Raw genomic sequence first — 24,579 nt, forward strand, 5'->3', positions numbered from 1 at the left:
ACAGACGGGCCACACCTTGATCAATCAGTGGGGAGGGGGTGTCTGTCTCTCCCTGTCTGTCTGTCTCTCTCTCTCCGTCCATCTCTCCCTCTGTCTCTCCTTTCACTCTCTCTCTCTGTCTCTCCTCTCATTCTGTCTCTTTCTCTCTCTCTCTCTCTCTCTCTCTGTCTTTCCATCTCTCCCTCTCCATCTCGCTCTCTGTTTCCCCATCACTCTCTGTCTCTGTTTGTGTAATGTATTCATTCCTCCTAGTACTTCATCCCTGAGCCGGAGCAAGCCCTCCAGATACTGTGGCTGTCCAGCCAGACTGGAATCAATCACCCTGTCAGAAATAGAAAACATCCAACAGGCAGCAGGGAAACCATGAGGACAACACAGAGAGTGGGAGGGGGAGGGGATCGAGGAGAAAGGCGGCGGGAGGGAGTTGATACGTAGATCTAGATACATGTGGTGTGAATGTGAATCTTGTGTGTCAGCATTGGGCCAACATCCCCGGGAGAAACCTGCGTCTGTCCTCGAACGCGCCTCCCCAACCAACCCTGGACAGTCCACACTTGCCCCTTGCGGGGGGGGGGGGGGTAAGGGGGCCCCAGAAAAGCAGCACTGGGCATCGGTTTTGTTTTTCCATCCGCCCCATTTTTGTTAATAAACTGCTTTCCAGGTCATGGAAGACGGTTATTATGTCTGCTCCCTGTGTTTCTCCCAATTACAGATGATATAGATACGTAACTTTGATCATCTCCTAACGAGGGCAGATGTTAATGTCTGGGTAGATTAGATGGTAAGCGAACATTCAGCTCTCGTGGTCAACGTGTTGGATGCAGGAGAAACGGGTGGGAGTAAAGTCCTGAACGACTTTGATAAGGGCCAAGTTGTTGTGGTCAGACGACTGGGTCAGAGCATCTCTGAAACGGCAAGGCTAGGCTCATTGATGCGCAAGGGCTTTGAAGGCTATTCCGTCTGATCAGAACTGACCAGTTTTTGATGTTAGGATAGGATACCAGATTTAGAGGGTATGATACCAGATTTAGAGGGTAGGGTACCAGATTTAGAGGGTAGGGTACCAGAGTTAGAGGGTAGGGTACCAATCAATCAATCAATCAAATGTATTTATAAAGCCCTTTTTACAACAGCAGTTGTCACAAAGTGCTTTACAGAGACACACAGCCTTAAACGCCAAGGAGCAAACAACAGTAGTGTTGGGTACCAGATTTAGAGATTTTTGACAGAAACAGATGTTTCATTCAGTCACAGCAGTGCGAAGAAGCACAGGTTTATTCCAACCCTCACTTTGAGCCAAGTCTAATTGTTTCAGTGCTCCACCAAGCAGCTTGCTGATCATGCAAGTTGAATTGGTTGCACTGCCCATTACGCACACACGAAAACAACCACACACACAGAATAATCTTTTCCTAATCCCTCCAGACATGTCAAGCAGATTGTTCAGGAGTCTTGCAGAACATTTACAAGTTCTTGTTGTTTTCGACCGCTGGCTTCAGGTCACAAACATACTGCCTACCAAATGGAACCCTATTTCAAATGTAGTGCACAAGCTTTAACCGGGGCCCTCGGACAAATGCAGTGCACTTTGTGGGGTATCATCTGCCAAACGGGACACATGCGATGACATCATATGTCTTACTCAGAGTGGGAATATTCAGCCACCGGAGGACCTTACATCACCAATGTCGGTAATTCATTTATAAACTCATGCCAGGTACGGGCGTCGGTCAAACGTTCGGTAACGTTTGACCGACGTTACCGAACATATGGTAAACTCTCACCTTAGCTATGAGAAAAGCCCCCCGAATCACGTAAAAACATAAATAAAACAAGCTCATCTGGGGGGGGGGGGGGCCCTGGCGTCGGGTTTCCTTTCCGACGTGGTTCTTGTATGTTCGGTGTACGTGCTCCTGGGGTCCAGTTGTGGGGGTTCTAGAGACCCACGGCCCTGTGGAGTGTTTCCTATGCACGGTGTTAAGGACAGTACAGTGGGTATATGCTGTGTCAGTGGGGCTCTATGTTCTTTAGTCTGTCTCCATGCCCCCCCCCCCCCCCCCACCAAAAGCAGGACTCCACTGTTTCTCCAACCTGGCCGTGTCCGTGGGGGAGGTTTAACCTTGTGTCTCTCTATATCCCCACCCACCCACAGCAACAGGAACAAGACCCCACTAACCTGTACATCTCCAACCTGCCCGTGTCCATGGACGAGCAAGAGCTGGAAAACATGCTGAAACCGTTCGGTCACGTCATCTCCACACGGATTCTGCGGGACGCCAACGGAGTCAGCAGAGGTGTTGGCTTCGCCAGGTACACACTCTGTCTGGATCGCTGTGATGATGATGATGATGAGGTTGGGGGGGGGGGGGGGGGCCTGGTGCCATGTGACCACATGGACGCCGACTGGCATTTGATCAGGTCCTTTCACGCTATGAAGGTCCCTTGCCTGAAGGCTGTGGACTGGTCACATGACCAGCCCCTGATCCGTGCCACTGTCCTGATATCTTTTCATAAGCTACATACTTTTAGCCGTTATGAAATATATTTAGATAAATAAAGCCAAATGATAATTGTAGGCTACTTTGGTGTTACTTGCTTACTTTTTTGGGTTCAAAATGGTGTACAGGTGTTCTGTGGTTCTGTATACATTCCTGTAGAGAACAGGTGTTCTGTGGTTCAGTATACATTCCTGTAGCGAACAGGTGTTCTGTGGTTCTGTATACATTCCTGTAGCAAACAGGTGTTCTGTGGTTCTGTATACATTCCTGTAGAGAACAGGTGTTCTGTGGTTCTGTATACATTCCTGTATAGAACAGGTGTTCTGTGGTTCTGTATACATTCCTGTAGCGAACAGGTGTTCCATGGTTCTGTATACATTCCTGTAGAGAACAGGTGTTCTGTGGTTCTGCATACATTCCTGTAGCGAACAGGTGTTCTGTGGTTCTGTATACATTCCTGTAGAGAACAGGTGTTCTGTGGTTCTGTATACATTCCTGTAGAGAACAGGTGTTCCATGGTTCTGTATACATTCCTGTAGAGAACAGGTGTTCTGTGGTTCTGCATACATTCCTGTAGCGAACAGGTGTTCTGTGGTTCTGTATACATTCCTGTAGAGAACAGGTGTTCTGTGGTTCTGTATACATTCCTGTAGCGAACAGGTGTTCTGTGGTTCTGTATACATTCCTGTAGAGAGCAGAGTTGGTGTATTTTCTATACATATGCCCAGTGAACATGTTTTCCTGTGTTCTCTATACATGCCTGTAGTGAGCAGGTGTTCCGTGGTTCTGTATACATGCCTGTAGTGAACGGGTGTTCTGTGGTTCTTCAGTGTCTCTCTGGAGTGTGCCAGTGATTAGGGCCCAGGCGAGCCAGTCCTGGCCTCTTTGTTCAGGGTCAGTGACTATAGAGAAAGACCTCTCTGGGACCGCACTCTGTCTGCCTATGCCAAGTGGCTAATTAACAATTCACACATGATTGGATAGGCAGAGATGAGTGGCACTGAATGAGACAGGACAAAGGAGCTGCCTTGTAGACTTTTTCTTATGAACACCATCTCAATCTCTTTTTTTCCTCTCTCTTTCTTTCTCACGCTTTGCTGTCTCTCTCTCTCTACTTACCCCACCTCCCTCTCATCTGTCTCCCAGGATGGAATCAACGGAGAAGTGTGACATGGTCATTCAACATTTCAACGGAAAGTTTCTAAAAACCCTTCCAGGCGTACCAGGTACCAAGAATCAACATCTCCTTTGGCTCCTTTACTGTGGTGTGCATGTGTGTTGGTGTGTGTGCGTGTGTGTGGGCATGTGTGTGTGTGTGTGCTCGTTCAGACGGTATAACAAACAGCACAGTATTTCTTTCATTTCAGCAGCAGAACCTGACTTGTTATATTTCAGGGTGTAGGAAGTTAGCGACTCAGTGACCTGCTGCTGTGTATGTGACACGGGCCACACCTTGAAAAACAAGATGTCCATCCCCATCCTTACCCACCCTGCAGTAAACTCCCTCAGGCTGAAGCCCGGATTTACAGACAGGCACATAGCCGTCCTGTCCTGTCAGCCTGGGGTCCTCAGACACCCATGGCGGGTCCTGTCAGGTTCTAGCTGGGTGCAGTTTCCTAATGGTGCTGTACTGTATGTCTGTTAACTGTCCTCCTCCTGGCTCACAGTGCAGCACTGATGTTTTATTCACTACAACACGGGACGGAGGAAGAAAGGGATGACGGGAAGGATGAGAGATTAGAGAGAGGTAGAGATGGATCAGTGGGAAGACAGAGGGAGAGATGCAAGAAAGGATGAGGAGAAAGATAGAGGGAGAAAGATGAAGGAGTGGAGAGGATGACAGAGGAGCGGGAGAGTGGTTCCATTTGTCTGATCGGGTTAGAGAGGGAAGGGAGAGAGTGAGTGAGAAAGCAAGAGATAGATCAGTAGATTGGTCTGTGGCCCAGCTATAGAGATGTGATGTGTGAGGGATAGTGTGCGTGTGTGTGCGTGTGTGTGTGTGTGTGTGTGTGCACCTTTGTGTGTGCACCTTTTTGTGTGTTTGTGAGGTGCAGCTTTTGGCTCTTTGTCAGACAGGAAGACAGGTGCATGATGGATCACTCCATCTGTCTTTGTCTGGTGTGGATGGAACTCTGCAGATCTGTGTGTGTGTGTGTGTGTGTGTGTGGGTGTGTAGGTTTCCAGCACTTCCATGTTAGAGTGCATGTGAGTTGAGCCTCTTCATAGGACAGAGCCAGCAGGGTGACTGATGAGGGAATGTAGCATATTGTGTCTGTTATGTGTCTGTACTGAAGTAGGTTATGTGTCTGTGTTAAACAGGGTTATGTGTCTGTACTGAAAAATACCACTTGTCTGTACTAAACAGGGTTATGTGTCTGTACAGAACATTGTGTCTGTACTGAAAAGAGTTATGTGTCTGTACTGAAGAAGGTTGTGTGTCTGTGTTAAACAGGGTTATGTGTCTGTACTGAAAAATACCACTTGTCTGTACTAAACAGGGTTATGTGTCTGTACAGAACATTGTGTCTGTACTGAAAAGAGTTATGTGTCTGTACTGAAGAGGGTTATGTGTCTGTACTGAAACATTTTATGTGTCTGTGTCTTTAAAGGATCTACATCTATCAATCTCCAGCTGTTTTCATTAGGCAGAGCGTGGTGAGGGTTGAGGGAACAAGGGAGAGGGGGAGAGGAGGAGAGGAGGAGAGAGACAAAGGAAGAGAGAAAGAGACGGTTGGAGAGAAGTAGAGGGAGAGCAGGAGAGAGAGAAAGAGGGAGAGTGCTTGAGCGTAGGATTTACAGACCACACGCTGACACATTATTCCCAGAGTGCAATTTGCCTCTTTGCAAACCCCCATCTTGTGAAACTACAGTGCAGTAGAACTGTTATCAGAACCATGATAAATGTCCCCCTATTCTAGCATTGACTCTTAGCATTGACTCTTAGTCTGGACTCTTAGCATTGACTCCTAGCATTGACTCCTAGCATTGACTCTTAGCATTGACTCTAAGCATTACTCCTAGCATTGACTCTTAGCATTGACTCTAAGCATTACTCCTAGCATTGACTCTAAGCATTGACTCCTAGCATTGACTCTTAGCATTGACTCCTAGCATTGACTCCTAGCATTGACACTTAGCATTGACTCTAAGCATTACTCCTAGCATTGACTCTTAGCATTGACTCCTAGCATTGACTCCTAGCATTACTCCTAGCATTGACTCCTAGCATTGACTCCTAGCATTGACTCTGCTGAGAGACACTTTATTGAGGAACATTTACTTATGAGTTGTCCCAACTATCTTAAGATTGATTAACTTAGATACTGTTACTCTGGATAAGCGTGTCTGATACATGTGTCAATGTGAATTAAGTCACCATCAATTGTGCGTGACCACTTGGTGATCTGTCAGCAGTGAGATGATTTCACATCTGCCTGTCTGTCTGTTAACCAAGTGACATGTCTTTAGAGCTGTCTGTCTGTTAACCAAGTGACATGCCTTTAGAGCTGTCTGTCTGTTAACCAAGTGACATGCCTTTAGACCTGTCTGTCTATCTGTCTGTAAATCAAGTGACATGTCTTTAGAGCTTTCTGTCTGTCTGTTAACCAAGGGACGTGGCTTTAGAGCTTTCTGTCTCTCTGTTAACCAAGGGATGTGTGTTTAGACCGGCCTGTCTGTTTACCTAGTGACATGTCTTTAGACCTGTCTGTCTTTTTACCTAGTGACATGTCTTTAGACCTGTCTGTCTTTTTACCTAGTGACATGTCTTTAGACCTATCTGTCTTTTTACCTAGTGACATGTCTTTAGACCTGTCTCTCTGTTAACTAAGGGACACGTCTTTAGACCTGTCTGTCTGTTTACCTAGTGACATGTCTTTAGACCTCTTAACAAAGTGACATTAATCTCCTCTCCTTAGTGGTTCAGCTTCATTATGACAGAAATGGGCATGTGTGTGTGTGCGCGTGTGTGTGTGAAAGCATTCTATTATACTTAGTGCCAGCCTGTCACCATCACGTTCAAGAGTGAGGAGTCTGTCTCTGTCACGGCATCCAGCGTGGTGTGTGTGGTGGGGGGTGGGGGTGAAGCATCAAATCTGCTCCTAAACAAAGCTGCCAAAAACAGGTCAAAGTTACTCACAGGCTTTGATTGCTGCTATAGACACACCCACACTCAACAACACAGAGGGAGAGGGGAAAAAAGATAGGATGGGGGAAGGAGTGAGGGAGGTGTGTGAGGTGAGAGGGGAGAGACAGAGAGAATGGAAGAGGGAGAACGGGAAGCGAGAGTGGGAGGGCAAGTTGGGAGGAGAGGGAGGGATAGAGAAAGAAAGGTTTCTCTTAAGAGTGACAGTCAGCCAGTCATATGGTACATTATAAAACAACTGTGTCAGCTCAGTGGTAGTGAGTACAGCCTTTTAATTAAGTACCAAACAGCAAAGTCAGTGCAAGAAGGAAGTGGAAAGATTGTCCCAGAGGGGTTTTAAATCTACCCCTGAGGTTGGCTTTGAGGCCACGACCGAGTGATCATGGCTGTGAGAGTGCGGTCGGGTGTTTTGGTGTCCTCCGCCCGGTCGTTGTCGCGCACGACACTGCTCTCTCTCACACTCTTGTGATGATAATGTTAAGAACACTTGCTTTGTGCTCAGTTCAAAGACTTGCTGGGACGGAAAGGGTTGCCAAAGCCAGGGTAAGTCTTTCGCAGCAATATTAGGGCCACCGTTGTGTCTTTAGACTTAATACATTTTTGAGCACTGTGTGTGCGTGTGTGTTAGCGCATGTCTTCACTGTTCAGTGTGCCCTGATGCATCTGTACGACTGTGTCCTTCATGTTGATACGTTATATTGACCACCAGCACTGAGAGCACACAAACCGTGAGACAGTCTCCTGATGTGATGAGCACACAGACCGTGAGACAGTTTCCTGATGTGATGTGTTGAGCACACAGATCATGAGACAGTCTCCTGATGTGATGTGTTGAGCACACAGACCATGAGACAGTCTCCTGATGTGATGTGATGTGTTGAGCACACAGATCATGAGACAGTCTCCTGATGTGATGTGTTGAGCACACAGACCATGAGACAGTCTCCTGATGTGATGTGTTGAGCACACAGACCATGAGACAGTCTCCTGATGTGATGTGTTGAGCACACAGACCGTGAGACAGTCTCCTGATGTGATGTGTTGAGCACACAGACCATGAGACAGTCTCCTGATGTGATGAGCACACAGACCGTGAGACAGTCTCCTGATATGATGTGTGACAGTATGGATCAGCATTGATCAGGAGCAGCGCTCCATCAAGACTCATTAGTAGCTTAGGCCAGAGCGAGACAAAGTGTCGGGAATAGCTTGACATTTAAAGCGCAGGCACAGAGTAGGATTCTGAGACCAGACTTTCCTGTCAGTCATGAAGTCGGGTTAGCCTTTCAGGAGCCAGCGGGTTCGCCTTTAAACGTGTTTCCCCTTAATAGAGATTTATACTGACCCAACATTAGGAAGTGATTATCAGTGAATACCAAATGGATCCTTTTAGCGATTCGATTCAGGGTTTTAGGACCCCTGTGGAACATAAATAAATATATTGTATATAGAAAATTATTTGGAATTACACTGAAATTGGACTTCACTGCCGTGCCTTAGAAATATATGTATTAAAGCATTTGTGCATTTTTACAAAGAATCTGTCTGTCCTGTATCTAAGACATATAAGAAAACTCAATCATGTGAAAAAGTTCACCCCTGGGAAAGTGGTATTTCTTTGTACTTATTTGGCCCAAGTACATTTGAGCTGAAGTCCAGCCACATTTATTAATAAAGGTCATCCAGTTTACACAAATCACACCAACAGAAACTCCACATTTTATTTTGATGAAACATGGCATCTGGCATTCCAGCCAAACTCCATGTTTGACTCGTCCTCTGAAGTGTGTGTATTGCAGAAGAAAAACAAAACGTAGATTTTCTCCTCCATGTTTCTAAGAATCCTCTGAGTGCAAATGCAAAGCAGTTGGAAATACATTTGTTTATGTAAGAGGATTAGAGACGTGGACATTATCTCCATTTTCCTTAGACAAGACTAAATGCCCTACTGAGATAGCATGTAGCAGAGCAAGATTACTTTTACCACAACAGGCCTGAAATTAGGTACTTTGTACCTGTGTACGTCTTGATCCACAGAGAGTGGATTCCAAGCGTCACTTCATGATAACAGTAAAACTTTCAGTGAGCTTAAGCAGTAATGAAGTGTTCTATTTGCTTTGTTATGCCTCCGAGTGATTGATGGGGCGCAATGGAAACAGCTCACATCCGCATCACCCACACAATCTTTCATATAATGTGATAACATTGTAACGAGAACCTCTTCCAAGGGAAATCGTCTTCTTATACTGAATTATCTGATTTAGCGCATTTTTAATAACCTTTATTGTCCTCTTCCCTGATGGGAGGTAGACACCAGAAAAGAGATAAAAGGGTGTCTCCCAAATGGCCACCTCTTGGCTATGTAGTGCACTACTTTCACGGAGGACAATAGGGAGTGAGCATGTGATTTGGGATGCAATCAAAGTCGGTGAAATCACCCCTACCATTTAAAATCTTACCATGGCTCCTTAAAGGTCCACACAAACCACACAAATATTGTTTCAGAATGGGGAAAAAACTCCTGACAAATCAGAGAACATTTTGAGTGGGAATAATGGCGTACGATGGCTTGATGAGATGGCATGACACCAATAGTGGTGTCTTATGAAACCCTGAGATACACACACATCAATAAATGGTATGTTACTAGTATTACTATAGGCATAGAAATTCTAGGATCCTCTTATACCGATCCTGGTTTTCGAGAAATAACTGCTTATTCCCTCCTGGTTTCAGGAATACTCCAATCTGGAATTCCGTTTTGAACAAGAAGTGCCAAGACCAATTTGCTCTAAGCTGTGTTTTTCTGAACGCTGCTTACGTCCTCAACCCTCCTATTGGCCAACAAGGTGACGCAGCATTTCACACTGCAGGCTAATTTTGAAAACAATTACTGCAGATTTGTTATGAATAATAGAATTCTTGAGATAATTTCAACATTCCTTGTGGTGCTTTGGACAAACGATGGATTTCACAGGTGTTAGTGTCTTTTGAATTTCCGAAGGTTCGTGACATTTAGCCCGTAAGCTTGCTGGTAATGATTGAGAGGGGTTGAGGGCCTCTTTCCAGATACGGTTCCAGTTTTCTCTTAACAGAAACAGGAACTTTAAAATTGTATCTGACCAATTACATGAGACTTTAGCTGTGGGTTAACTGGGATTATTGGTGTCTGAATCAATTATATGTAAGTTGATTACAGCGTCTGAGCGAAACTTAAACATTAAACACACTCCCGTCCTACGTAATTGGGAGTATTGTGATTCTTAACCTCCTGTGGTCAAGGGTGATTCGTTTATTGCATTTTCTACCTCTGATGAAAAAAAAAAAATTACTTGCAAGTTGCCGAAAATGACTTCTCGTTTTGGGAGACTCACCGTAGAGTATTGTTTGCACGAGAGTTGAAAGGAGACGTGGTCCTGAGTGGCTAAGTCAGTGCGCACATGCAACGCCGAACGCTGTGGGTCGATGTCCTGCAGGGGCCACTCGGAAGCCGAAACGCATGACCGTGATTCACACAGGATGGAAGTGTCAGCTACATGGCATATTGGTTCCTCATGTCGACGTTTAAGCAAGTGCATGCATTTCCTGTTATCTATTCATTTATTCATCTATTCATCCATGTGAAACACATTTTTTGAGTTTTGTTTTTGTTTCATTTTCTATTTATTTTTCCACAGAAACGTTTCACGAAATGTGCACACGTCTTTCTGACAGCCGCTACTTTCATGGGCACGGGGGTCTGTCAGTCACATGATGCCTGGTCGGATACTCACATTAATGACGAAGACAGCTGCCTGATTTGTGACGAGAGTGTGCTGATTGGTTTGTTCATCTGTGTAAATGTTTGGGGCTTATTCGTTGTAGACATCTACCCGTGGCTGGTCTTCTGCCATGCCCCATTTATAAAGCCCTGTACATTTTGTGTCTTTCACATCTATGCCAGACCTTATAAACAAGTAATCTAGCTATCAGAGCATGCCTTTGATAAGAAGCTCCTCTATGGAGAAGATCTGAATGTCATCCAGGCACCCCGGTGCTGGATTTGGTGACATTATTTGGGCCATGACAACCCTGACATGTCCATTTCTGCCAGCGGATGATTGATAGGTTAACCACATTCTATGGGCAGCCTGTTTTTATGCCAAACATGAGTGGGATTGGTTTAGTCAGCTGCTTCCCCCAGATAACTTGGCCAAAGGAGCCTTTGTACACGTCAGATGTATTGTCCACACAAGGCCAGAGGCACCTCTATTTCATTTATGCATGAAATAAAACATTTCAGTTTTTAGTCAGAAAACAAACTTGCTCATTCATACTCTGTCGATATATCTGTCTTTTTGGGGGGTATTTTATGGAAAGCAACATTTCCAAGTGTGAGGTACTTTTCCATTAATCAAACAGGCATTGAAGATATGCATGAGGGAATGGGAAGACTGGGCACTTGTATTGTGTAAAATCTTGTGAGTGACAATTTCTCATCTGATCCACTGTCCTTGTTGTAAAGAAAGTGAAAGTTCTCCTTGTGCCTTTTCCATTGGTTCACACCAAGGGGGCATGGTCGCCCCCCTGCCCCCCCCCCAAAGCACATATACTCGCTCAAAGCCTTCAGCTGGTGCATTTGCGCTGAGGTAATACATTCTCCAACTACACATTCACAATGACCTTTTTCAGACCCCCGACCATAACAGATCCAGACGGAGAAGGCTTTTTCTGAAGGCTTCTCTCGTGTATCTGTCATGTTCCAGTCATGTTGTGACGGATGACACACGTGCTCTAAAGGAATCTACACAAAAACACACAAACACGTCACGTACACAAAAACACATACACAAACACGTCACGTATACAGAAACACACACATACAACATCAAGTGCACAAAAACACACACACAATCCTGTCACACACACTGCACATCACGTTGGTGACGTGTCGAACCCCATAATAATTTAGGACACACATCTCTCTCTGTCTCTCTCTCCCTCTCTCTCCCCCTCCTGCTCTCCCTCTCGCTCACTGCCTTGCGCAGGGTAGCAGGGTGACGAGGCTGTGGACTGCGTAGGGCCCAGGGGAAGTTGAGGAGGGGGCGGGGAGGGGCTGGTTAGCCGAGCAGCCGAGCAGTGGAGCAGAGAGACGGGCCTGAGGAATGCGTGACCCCCACCCAGGGAGAACCAGAGAGGCCTGCTGGAACACAGTGGGATCTCGCAGAGTGGACGCCTGGGCAAACGTTATGGGAACGCGTGTGGTTAGGGCTGTATGCCTGGGCAAACGTTATGGGAACGCGCGTGGTTAGGGCTGTCTGCCTGGGCAAACGTTATGGGAACGCGTGTGGTTAGGGCTGTCTGCCTGGGCAAACGTTATGGGAACGCGTGTGGTTAGGGCTGTCTGCCTGGGCAAACGTTATGGGAACGCGTGTGGTTAGGGCTGTCTGCCTGGGCAAACGTTATGGGAACGCGTGTGGTTAGGGCTGTCTGCCTGGGCAAACGTTATGGGAACGCGCGTGGTTAGGGCTGTCTGCCTGGGCAAACGTTATGGGAACGCGTGTGGTTAGGGCTGTCTGCCTGGGCAAACGTTATGGGAACGTGTGTGGTTAGGGCTGTCTGCCTGGGCAAACGTTATGGGAACGCGTGTGGTTAGGGCTGTCTGCCTGGGCAAACGTTATGGGAACGCGTGTGGTTAGGGCTGTCTGCCTGGGCAAATGTTATGGGAACGCGTGTGGTTAGAGCTGTCTGCCTGGGCAAACGTTATGGGAACGCGTGTGGTTAGGGCTGTCTGCCTGGGCAAACGTTATGGGAACGCGTGTGGTTAGGGCTGTCTGCCTGGGCAAATGTTATGGGAACGCGTGTGGTTAGGGCTGTCTGCCTGGGCAAATGTTATGGGAACGCGTGTGGTTAGGGCTGTCTGCCTGGGCAAACGTTATGGGAACGCGTGTGGTTAGAGCTTTCTGCCTGGGCAAACGTTATGGGAACGCGTGTGGTTAGAGCTGTCTGCCTGGGCAAACGTTATGGGAACGCGTGTGGTTAGGGCTGTCTGCCTGGGCAAACGTTATGGGAACGCGTGTGGTTAGAGCTGTCTGCCTGGGCAAACGTTATGGGAACGCGCGTGGTTAGGGCTGTCTGCCTGGGCAAACGTTATGGGAACGCGTGTGGTTAGAGCTGTCTGCCTGGGCAAACGTTATGGGAACGCGTGTGGTTAGAGCTGTCTGCCTGGGCAAACGTTATGGGAACGCGTGTGGTTAGGGCTGTCTGCCTGGGCAAACGTTATGGGAACGCGTGTGGTTAGAGCTGTCTGCCTGGGCAAACGTTATGGGAACGCGTGTGGTTAGAGCTTTCTGCCTGGGCAAACGTTTTGAGAATGCACGCTTGCGGCGTCCACAAGGCACACAAGCTCCAATCACTCTCACGAGCAAACATTCTGGATCTGAAGAAGGCCCTATGAAATATAGGGGAACTGGATCTAAATAAGCCCATCCATAGTGGTATGATTCTGGATCTAAATAAGCCCATCCATAGTGGTATGATTCTGGATCTAAACAAGCCCATCCATAGTGGTATGATTCTGGATCTAAATAATCCAATCCATAGTGGCATGGTTCTGGATCTAAATAAGCCCATCCATCATGGTATGGTTCTGGATCTAAATAAGCCCATCCATAGTGGAGTAGTTCTGGATCTAAAGAAGCCCCTTCATAGTGGTGTGGTTCTGGATCTAAAGAAACACATCCATAGTGGTGTGGTTCTGGATCTAAAGAAACACATCCATAGTGGTGTGGTTCTGGTTCTAAATAAGCCCATCCATGGTGTTGTGGTTCTGGATCTGAAGTGACCCCTGCCTGGTGGTTCTCCTTTTCCTTTCCTCTCCTTTTCCTACGTCTTAACATCATCATCATCCTACAGTAACCTCCGTTCTCCTCCCTTCTCGTTGTCTCCCGTATCCGGATCTGACTGCGTCACTCAGTAGATAATATCCTATATAAATCCATTTGTTTTGTCATGCCGTTGGTTCAGGTTGTTTCAGCACTCACCTCCCAGCCGGCCTTTCCCTGTCTGGTTTGAGCAGAGTTAAAATTAATTGGCCTAAAACAACGTTTCAACTGCCGCGGTGAGCTCGGGACACCTGTTGGTGCACGGGGGAAATGTTTCCGAAAGTGTGTTTTAAGACATTTCCGTCAGAGACATCCGAGGTTTTTTTCATAGCGAGGTGTAGTGGTCGGGCTTATATAGAAGGACTGTTGTGTTAAGGAAGTGGAATAATTCATCAGAATATTTTCATTCGCAATCCCAACAGCTGACGTTCTGTGTGAAGTGAGATTTCGTAGACTTACTTGTTCTAAAGCGATGTAAGAAACAAATGAACGTGCCAGAATTAACCTCAGACAGAGAGCCCATTACAGAGAGATATGAGTATTGTGTTTCAACCAGACAGACAACCCTTCCCATTATTTCTCAACATTTTCAATCATTGACATCATTATGAAAGCACTAACCAGGAGACCGTAGAAATGTACAGACCAAGATACAACAAAAATGCATGTAAAATGTAAGCATTTACAGCGAAAGGGAATTTGCGCCATGCTTGCTTTCCAATACAGCAGCTATTTTGACAAAAGAAGGTATTTATTTTGTATACATTGGGATCTGGTTTACATCCGACACAGCATAGATCAAAAATTTTTCAAATTGTTATATATTTTGAAAGAGATCTGGTTGACATCTGATCCCAGTTGATGTCTGATCCCAGTAGACATCTGATCCCACTTGCATCCAGTACTTATCCAGTACTCTTGTCGGTGTCAGATGGGAATTTCATACAGTTTTTGCTCATTTGGGATCCAAGGATTACCTTTACCCTAAATCTAGGTGGGTGTCTTTAATGAACCGGTTGTTATCTACATTATGGTTTATGTATCTTTTGCCATCTTAATTAAAACTACATTTGAAGGTCTTTAGTGGAGAAGGAAACATTTCAATGCATTGCCAAAGTTGGAAAATAAGAAAATAATGAGTAACAAAAGTGAAATGAAATATTAATTTAAAAAGAGAAATTGAAAGGAAACACAAATTTAAAAACAATTTCTCAACCTTTCTCTCTCTCTCTCTTACTCTTTGTTTATTCTTTCTCTCATTTTCTTTCTCAGTCGCACTAATTTTCTCAGTCAATATCGCTTTCTCACTTTCTCTCTCCTTCAATTACATTTCAATTAAATTCAATTTAAGTGCTTTATTGGTATAGGAAACATTTGTTTACTTTTCCGAAACAGCAAAAGCAAGACAGGGTAAAATGGTCATACGCCACAAAACCCAAGGTGCCTAATTGCTATTATGAATTGGTGGCCAACATACACTCACCTAAAGGATTATTAGGAACACCTGTTCAATTTCTCATTAATGCAATTATCTAATCAACCAATCACATGGCAGTTGCTTCAATGCATTTAGGGGTGTGGTCCTGGTCCAGACAATCTCCTGAACTCCAAACTGAATGTCAGAACGGGAAAGAAGCAATTTTGATCGTGGCATGGTTGTTGGTGGCAGACGGGCCGGTCTGAGTATTTCACAATCTGCTCAGTTACTGGGATTTTAACAACCATTTCTAGGGTTTACAAAGAATGGTGTGAAAAGGGAAAAACATCCAGTATGCGGCAGTCCTCTGGGCAAAAATGCCTTGTTGATGCTAGAGGTCAGAGGAGAATGGGCCGACTGATTCACGCTGATAGAAGAGCAACTTTGACTGAAATAACCACTCGTTACAACTGAGGTGTGCAGCAAAGCATTTGTGAAGCCACAACACACACAACCTTGAGGCGGATGGGCTACAACAGCAGAAGACCCCACCGGGTACCACTCATCTCCACTACAAATAGGAAAAAGAGGCTACAATTTGCACGAGCTCACCAAAATTGGACAGTTGAAGACTGGAAGAATGTTGCCTGGTCTGATGAGTCTCGATTTCTGTTGAGACATTCAGATGGTAGAGTCAGAATTTGGCGTAAACAGAATGAGAACATGGATCCATCATGCCTTGTTAACACTGTGCAGGCTGGTGGTGGTGGTGTAATGGTGTGGGGGATGTTTTCTTGGCACACTTTAGGCCCCTTAGTGCCAATTGGGCATCGTTTAAATGCCACGGCCTACCTGAGCATTGTTTCTGACCATGTCCATCCCTTTATGACCACCATGTACCCATCCTCTGATGGCTACTTCCAGCAGGATAATGCACCATGTCACAAAGCTCGAATCATTTCAAATTGGTTTCTTGAACATGACAATGAGTTCACTGTACTGAAATGGCCCCCACAGTCACCAGATCTCAACCCAATAGAGCATCTTTGGGATGTGGTGGAACAGGAGCTTCGTGCCCTGGATATGCAACCCACAAATCTCCATCAACTGCAAGATGCTATCCTGTCTATATGGGCCAACATTTCTAAAGAATGCTTTCAGCACCTTGTTGAATCAATGCCACATAGAATTAAGACAGTTCTGAAGGCGAACACAGTATTAGTATGGTGTTCCTAATAATCCTTTAGGTGAGTGTAATTGGAATAGTAAAAATATTATGTATGAATACCATGGCTTTCAGCCAATCAGCATTCAGAGATCGAACTACAAAGTTTATACTTTTTCTTAGTGTGTGTGAGTTGTGTGTGTGTTTTATTGCATGCATCCTCTGTGTTGATTCCTGCAGTCAAACAAGGAGAGAGAGAGAGAAACACAGATATGCTGAGAAAGAGTAAGAGAGTGGGAGAGTGAAAAAGAAAGAAAGAGAGAGAGAGAGATATCCCCAGGAGATTTAATAAGGTGTTTCCAGGAAACTCTTCCCTCCCCCTCCTCCTTCATCCATTGACTTTACTAATGTGTATGTACATTATACATATAAATATATTTGTGTGTGTGTGTGTGTTTGTGTGCCTTTAAATGTGTGTGTGCATACAGTGTTTGTTTGAGTTTGTTTATGTCTGTCTGTGTGTGTGTGTGTGTGTGTGTGTGTGTGTGTGTGTGTGTGTGTGTGTGTGTGTGTGTGTGTAAAACACAGTGTTTTGCAGTGACTATGTTTGGGTAATTTTAAAAGATAATGTTGACTTAAAGGTTGAATGATTGGACTTACACCCACACACACTCTAGAATCACAGCCTGTCTCTCTGTCTGTCTCTCTGAGGGGTGTGTGTGTGAGGGGTCTAGGTGAAATATGGAGGCGTTGTTGAGGTATCGGGAAGGAAGTGGAGTGAAGAGGGAAGGAGGAGGGGTGGAGTTTGTCTGGTCTGTCTTTGTACAACCCTGGTTTGTCAGATCTTCAGATAGACAAGAGGGTCTGTCAGACAGACAGACAGACAGATGGACAAATAGATTGACAGACAGATAGACAGATGGACATACAGACAGATGGACAAATAGATTGACAGACAGATAGACAAATGGACATACAGACAGATGGACAAACAGACAGATGGACGAACAGATACAGTGGGGAGAACAAGTATTTGATACACTGGCGATTTTGCAGGTTTTCCTACTTACAAAGCATGTAGAGGTCTATATTTTTATCATTGGTACTTCAACTGTGAGAGATTGGAATCTAAAACAAAAATCCAGAAAATCATAATGTATGATTTTAAAATAATTTATTTGCATTTTATTGCATGACATAAGTATTTGATCACCTACCAACCAGTAAGAATTCCGGCTCTCACAGACCTGTTAGTTTATCTTTAAGAAGCCCTCCTGTTCTCCACTCATTACCTGTATTAACTGCACCTGTTTGAACTCGTTACCTGTATAAAAGACACCTGTCCACACACTCAATCAAACAGACTCCAACCTCTCCACAATGGCCAAGACCAGAGAGCTGTGTAAGGACATCAGGGATAAAATGGTAGACCTGCACAAGGCTGGGATGGGCTACAGGACAATAGGCAAGCAGTTTGGTGAGAAGGCAACAACTGTCGGCGCAGTTATTAGAAAATGGAAGAAGTTCAAGATGATGGTCAGTTTCCCTTGGTCTGGGGCTCCATGCAAGATCTCACATTATGGGGCATCAATGATCATGAGGAAGGTGAGGGATCAGCCCAGAACTACACGGCAGGACCTGGTCAATGACCTGAAGAGAGCTGGGACCACAGTCTCAAAGAAAACTATTAGTAACACACTATGCCGTCATGGATCCTGCAGCACACGCAAGGTCCCCCTGCTCAAGCCAGCGCATGTCCAGGCCCGTCTGAATTTTTGCCAATGACCATCTGGATGATCCAGAGGAGGAATGGGAGAAGGTCATGTGGTCTGATGAGACAAAAATAGAGCTTTTTGGTGTAAACTCCACTCGCTGTGTTTGGAGGAAGAAGAAGGATGAGTACAACCCCAAGAACACCATCCCAACCGTGAAGCATGGAGGTGGAAACATCATTCTTTGGGGATGCTTTTCTGCAAAGGGGAACAGGACGACTGCAACGTATTGAGGGGAGGATGGATGGGGCCATGTGTCGCGAGATCTTGGCCAACAACCTCAGTAAGAGCATTGAAGATGGGTCGTGGCTGGGTCTTCCAGGATGACAACGACCCGAAACACACAGCCAGGGCAACTAAGGAGTGACTCCATAAGAAGCATCTAAAGGTCCTGGAGTGACTGTATGTGTGTAAAAGCACCCTAGTTCATATTTAGTGCACTAGTTTTGACCAGAGTCCTATTTGCTGGACGACCTTTGCACTCTTTCCTCTGAAATATGTCTCCTCTCACTCTCTTTCTCCACCTTCTTCCTCTCCCTCTTTCTCCCCTCCCTGTCTTTGTATCTTTCTCCTGTCTCACTCTCTTCGACCTTTGTCTTCTATCCCGCTTGACCAGCCATTTTACATACAGTGCCTTTGGAAAGTATTGAGACCCATTCACTTTGTCCACATTTTCTTCTTTTAGAGGTTTACCGGTACTTTAATTGAGCATTTGTTTGGTCATAAATCTGCACACAGTACTCCATAATGACAAAGCAACAAGACGTTTTTGGAATTTGACGCAGATTAATTGAAAATATATATCTCACGTACTGTACTGTACATGAAAATAATCACATCCTTTATTCATTTATTTTTTAGAAGTGCCTTTGAGGCTTCGAGGCCTCTTGTGTATGCTTCTAACAGCTTTGCAGATTTGCACAGTTTCTCCCATTCTCTCTTGTCATATGTTTTGACAGACGTAGCGCTTAGTACTCAGGCCTAATACTTTGATTTTGGTCCAAACCAGAGAATTTTTATCCTCACACCCCGAGTCCTTTGGACGGCATGTCAAATGTCTTACTACGGCCTGGATTCCGTCATGCCACCCTGCCATAAAGGCCTGATTGGTGGAGAGCTTCAGAGATGATTTTCCTTCTGTCAGGTTCTCCCATCTCTTCAGAAAACCTCAGAAGCTCTATAAGAGCATCAAAAGGTCATTTCTACCTGGTTACTTAGACATCTCTGGGATTATCAAAGAACACAGGATGCAATTTGGAGTGGCATTGCAAAGGGTCTAAACTTACATACATACATTTTCTTCCGCTTCATCCGGGGCCGGGTCGCGGGTGCAGCAGTCTAAGCAGAGATGCCCAGACTTCCCTCTCCCCAGACACTTCCTCCAGCTCTTCCGGGGGGACACCGAGGCGTTCCCAGGTCAGCCGGGAGACATAGTCCCTCCAGCGTGTCCTAGGTCTTCCCCGGGGTCTCCTCCCGGTGGGACGGGACCGGAACACCTTCCCAGGAAGGCGTTCCGGAGGCATCCGAAACAGATGCCCAAGCCACCTCAGCTGACCCTTCTCGATGTGGAGGAGTAGCAGCTCTACTCTGAGCTCCTCCCGGGTGACCGAGCTTCGCACCCTATCTCTAAGGGATCGCCCAGCCACCCTGCCGAGAAAGCTCATTTCGGCCGCCTGTATCCGGGATCTTGTCCTTTCGGTCATGACCCAAAGCTCATGACCATAGGTGAGAGTAGGAACGTAGATTGGCCGGTAAATCGAGAGCTTCGCCTTGCGGCTCAGCTCTTTCTTCACCACGACAGACGATACATCGACCGCGAACACACTCTCCGGTCCCCCTTCTTAAAAAGAGGGGCCGCTACCCGTCAGCTGCCTCAGGAGTCCCACAAGCCAACCAGGCCTGATAGGACTCCTTCTTCAGCTTGACGGCATCCCTTACTTCCAGTGTCCACCACCGGGTTCGGGGATTGCCTCCTCGACAGGCACCGGAGACCTTACGGCCACAGCTCCGAGTGGCCGCTTCGACAATGGCAGTGGAGAACATGATCCACTCAGACTCAGTATCTCCAGCCTCCCTCGGGATCCAGTCGAAGCTCTGCCGGAGGTGGGAGTTAAAGATCTCTCTGACAGGAGACTCGGCCAGACGTTCCCAGCAGACCCTTACAGTACGCTTGGGTCTGCCGAGTCTGTCCAGCTTCCTCCCCGCCATCGGATCCAACTCACCACCAGGTGGTGATCAGTTGACAGCTCCGCCCCTCTCTTCACCCGAGTGTCCAAGACATACGGCCGCAGGTCAGATGAAACGACAACAAAGTTGATCATCGACCTACGGCCTAGGGTGTCCTGGTGCCACGTGCACTGATGGACACCCTTATGCTTGAACATGGTGTTCGTTATGGACAAACTGTGACTAGCACAGAAGTCCAATAACTGAACACCGCTCGGGTTCAGATCAGGGGGGCCGTTCCTCCCAATCACGCCCCTCCAGGTGTCACTGTCGTTGCCCACATGGGCGTTGAAGTTCCCCAGTAGAACGATAGAGTCCCCAGTTGGAGCACTTACCAGCACCCCTCCCAGAGACTCCAAGAAGGTTGGGTACTCTGCACTGCCGTTCGGCCCGTATGCACAAACAACAGTGAGAGACCTATCCCCGACCCGTAGGCACAGGGAAACGACCCTCTCGTTCACCGGGGTAAACTCCAACACATGGCGGCAGAGCTGGGGAGCTATAAGCAAACCCACACCAGCCCGCCGCCTCTCACGATGGGCAATTCCAGAGTGGTGAAGAATCCAACCTCTCTCAAGGAGTGTGGTTCCAGAGCCCAAGCCACGAATCTCAGGCTCCTTCCCCGCCAGCGAGGTGACGTTCCACGTCCCTAGAGCTAGTTTCCGTGTCCAGGGATCGGGTTGTCGAGGCCCCCGCTGCGCCATACCGGGCGGGTCACGGTGCTCGAAATGTAACTCATCATTAAAGGGTTTTGAACCGCTCTTAGTCTGACCCGTCGCCCAGGACCTGTTTGCCTTGGGAGACCCTACCAGGGGCATATAGCCCTAGACAACATAGCTCCTAGGGTCACTCGGGTACTAAAACCCCTCCATCACGTTAAGGTGGCAGTTCATGGAAGGGGTCTAAAAACTTATGTACACATATGGTGATCTGAGTATGAGTACATTTCTTTTGGTGATCTGAGGTTTACATTTTTGTTGGATAGTTCCTGCTTCCAGATGGAGGCTGATAGTTCTTGCCTCTTGATGGAGGCTGATAGTTCCTGCCTCTAGGTGATGGCTGATAGTTCCTGCCTCTAGGTGATGGATGATAATTCCTGCCTCTAGGTGATGGATGATAGTTCCTGCCTCCAGGTGGGGGCTGATAGTTCTAGCCTCCAGGTGGGGGCTGATAGTTCCTGCCAGATGGTACCTGGCTGTAGCATGTTACTTCAGAACAGAACATTTTCAGAAAATTTGTTTTGGACAAACTCAGGGGATCCACGTAGTGGAGAAGTAACTGGAATTGAACCAACTTATCCAAGTGTGTGTGGGTATATGTGTTTGTGTGAGTTTCCATGTGTGTGCATGTTTGTGAGTGTGTGTGTTTGTGTGTGGACAGGGGTGGATATAAAGTAATGAACCCTCCAAGTTACATTAGTCATTCAGACGGTCTGGTTCCCAGTTGAACTCTGAAACTCATCTAGTCTCTAATGCCTCTAGCAGGTCTTTTGTTCTGCAGAATAAGAGTGTCTTTCTTGTGGTGTTAAATCTGTTCATTCTGTATCAACTTACACTTTCTATTTGTGGCGTTGTGCAATGATTCATCATTACCAAGCACAGATAATGTTTCCGGAGTCATCTCTGCTGGCTGAAGGACATGAGGGATGTAAGTTCTGCACCAAGAGGGCAAGTCCCCATCGATAACCCTAGGGGGGGACGTCACTTCAGAGAACAATTGATGGTCATCCCTGAACAGGGTTCTTTAGGGTTCTCCACAGTGACTTTCGTAGAACAATTACTGACTGTAGAGACAGCAGAATATCACCTAGCTCTTCCTATAATCTCTCCAGTCTTGGACTGAATAATTAACTCTCACTCCCTTCCATTGCTTCATCACATCCATATCTTTCTATTTACCTTCTTCCCATCTCTCCCTCTGTCCTTTCCTCTCTTTCAGCCCCTGTGGAGCCCCTGCTGTGTAAGTTTGCTGATGGAGGACAAAAGAAGAGGTTGAATCAGAGCAAGTACCCCCAGAATGGTCGCCTGTGGACCAGAGATGGAGAGGTAAGAAACAGACTCTAATCAAAACAATAACTTGACACACTATGAACCACAATAAACAATGTCCAAACCACAATACACTATATCAGAACAACAATACACTATATCAGGACCACGATACACTATGTCAGAACCACAATACACTATGTCAGAACCACAATACCCTATATCAGAACCACAATACACTATATCAGAGCCGCAATACAATATATCAGAACCGCAATACAATATATCAGAACCGCAATACACTATATCAGAACCACAATACACTATATCAGAGCCACAATACACAATGTCAGAACCACAATACCCTATATCAGAACCACAATACACTATATCAGAGCCACAATACAATATATCAGAACCACAATACACTATATCAGAGCCACAATATACTATGTCAGAACCACGATACACTATATCAGAACCATGATACACTATATCAGAACCACAATACACTATATCAGAGGCACAATACACTATATCAGAGCCACAATACACTATATCAGAACCACAATACACTATGTCAGAACCACAATACACTATATCAGAGCCACTATACACAATATTTGAACCACAATACAATATATCAGAACCATAACAAGTCAGAAGCTTTTAAAGTTAGCATACATTTCGTTCCATAGCTCTCTCTCTCCCTCTATTGCCTCTCTCACTTGTCTCACCACACACACACACACACACAGACCCACAAACAACACACAGACACACACACACACACATACAGACAGACACTGCCACTCCTCTCCCTGCCACACAATAATTACAGCAGCAGGGCACCCATTAGAATGGGAGGTGCCGTCTTCTCTTCATTAGTGGCAAATTGAAATCAAGGCCCAGACGTACTCCTATTATGATATCTCATCTGGGAGGAGGGAGTGTGTGTGAGAGACGCAACAGCACTGCTAAAAGTCCAGTGACAAATGGCACCCTATTTCCTACGAGGTGCACATTTTCAGACCAGGGCTTGGGAACAGGGTCCCATGTTTGAGTCCCGGAGGGGTTGTCCAATCCAAACCGAGAACAGTGCTGGATGGCTCTCCCTTTGCTAAGCTGAACTGGTGTTTTGCTGAGTTGTCAGTGTGAGATATAACCGCTGGAGTTTCACACCAGCAGCCCAGAACGTCTCCGCCAGACATTTATACACCAAGTCTGTCAGATTCCCTTCAGGCTATGGCTAGACTGAGACGTGATTTTATCCATATGGGTAATTTCCAGTCCTCACTCACTGAGAGTCATACGCCCCACCGTACACCAGAGTAGTGGTCAAGAGCGTCTGTCCAGAGAAATTTGCTGTCCCCTCAAAATAACACAACACACAGCCATTAATGTCTTAACCGCTTGGAAAAGTGGGTACACCCCCAAGTGAAAATGTCCAAATTGGGCCCAAAGTGCCAATATTTTGTGTGGCCACTATTATTTTCCAGTACTGCCTTAACTCACTTAGGCATGGCACTCACCAGAGCTTCACAGGTTGCCACTGGAGTCCTCTTCCACTCCTCCATGATGACATCATGTAGCTGGTGGATGTTAGAGTCGTTGCACTCCTCCATCTTCCGTTTGAGGATGCCCCACAGATGCTCAATAGGGTTTAGGTCTGGAGACATGCTTGGCCAGTCCATCACCTTTACCCTCAGCTTCTTTAGCAGTGGTCGTCTTGGAGGTGTGTTTGGGGTCGTTATTGTGTTGGAATACTGCCCTGCGACCCACTCTCCGAAGGGAGGGGATCATGTTCTGCTTCAATATGTCACAGTACATGTTGGCATTCATGTTTCCCTCAATGAACTGTAGCTCCCCAGTGCCGGCAGCACTCATGCAGCCCCAGACCATGACACTCCCACCACCATGCTTGACTGTAGGCAAGACACACTTGTCTTTGTACTCCTCACCTGGTTCCCGCCACACACGCTTGACACCATCTGAACCAAATAAGTTTATCTTGTTCTCATCAGACCACAGGACATTGTTCTAGTAATCCATGTCCATAGTCTGCTTGTCTTCAGCAAACTGCTTGTGGGCTTTCTTGTGCATCATCTGTTATACACTATTATACAAGCTGTACACTCACTACTTTACATTGTAGCAAAGTGTCATTTCTTCAGTGTTGTCACATGAAAAGATGTAATCAAATATTTGTTAAAATGTGAGGGGTGTATTCACTTTTGTGAGATACTGTATCTGTTCGGGAACGTAAACATGGACAAGGCTTCCACATACAAGAAGCACTGATAGGCGACTTTGAGGCAGACGGTTTCAAGGCCAGCACTATTTCTGTACAATTCTTGGTTTCATGCTTGTTGATTTGTGAAGGGTGTTGACGCTAGTGTAGATGTGATAAAAAATGGCTATTTGATTTGATTGAACAGGGAAAATCTATCGGACACTCCTCACAGTGGACCTGTATGAATAAGTCATTGGATTTGATGGAGCTGTA

At 46.1% G+C, this 24,579-nt stretch overlaps 1 protein-coding gene across 7 annotated transcripts in view; it reads left to right on the forward strand.

Annotated features, from left to right (window-relative positions):
- LOC105023490 (RNA-binding motif, single-stranded-interacting protein 3) overlaps positions 1-24,579 on the forward strand; it is a 121,968-nt gene that overhangs the window by 75,354 nt on the left and 22,035 nt on the right. For all 7 annotated transcript variants that reach the window (XM_034297674.1, XM_020054902.3, XM_020054901.3 and 4 more), the window contains 3 exons: positions 2,153-2,310; positions 3,645-3,724; positions 22,024-22,130. In XM_034297674.1, coding sequence (XP_034153565.1) covers positions 2,153-2,310; positions 3,645-3,724; positions 22,024-22,130 — 345 coding nt within the window. The remainder of the gene's footprint in view (positions 1-2,152; positions 2,311-3,644; positions 3,725-22,023; positions 22,131-24,579) is intronic.

The sequence above is a fragment of the Esox lucius genome, chromosome 16 (assembly GCF_011004845.1).
Source record: "Esox lucius isolate fEsoLuc1 chromosome 16, fEsoLuc1.pri, whole genome shotgun sequence".
Classification (NCBI taxonomy): Eukaryota; Metazoa; Chordata; class Actinopteri; order Esociformes; family Esocidae; genus Esox; species Esox lucius.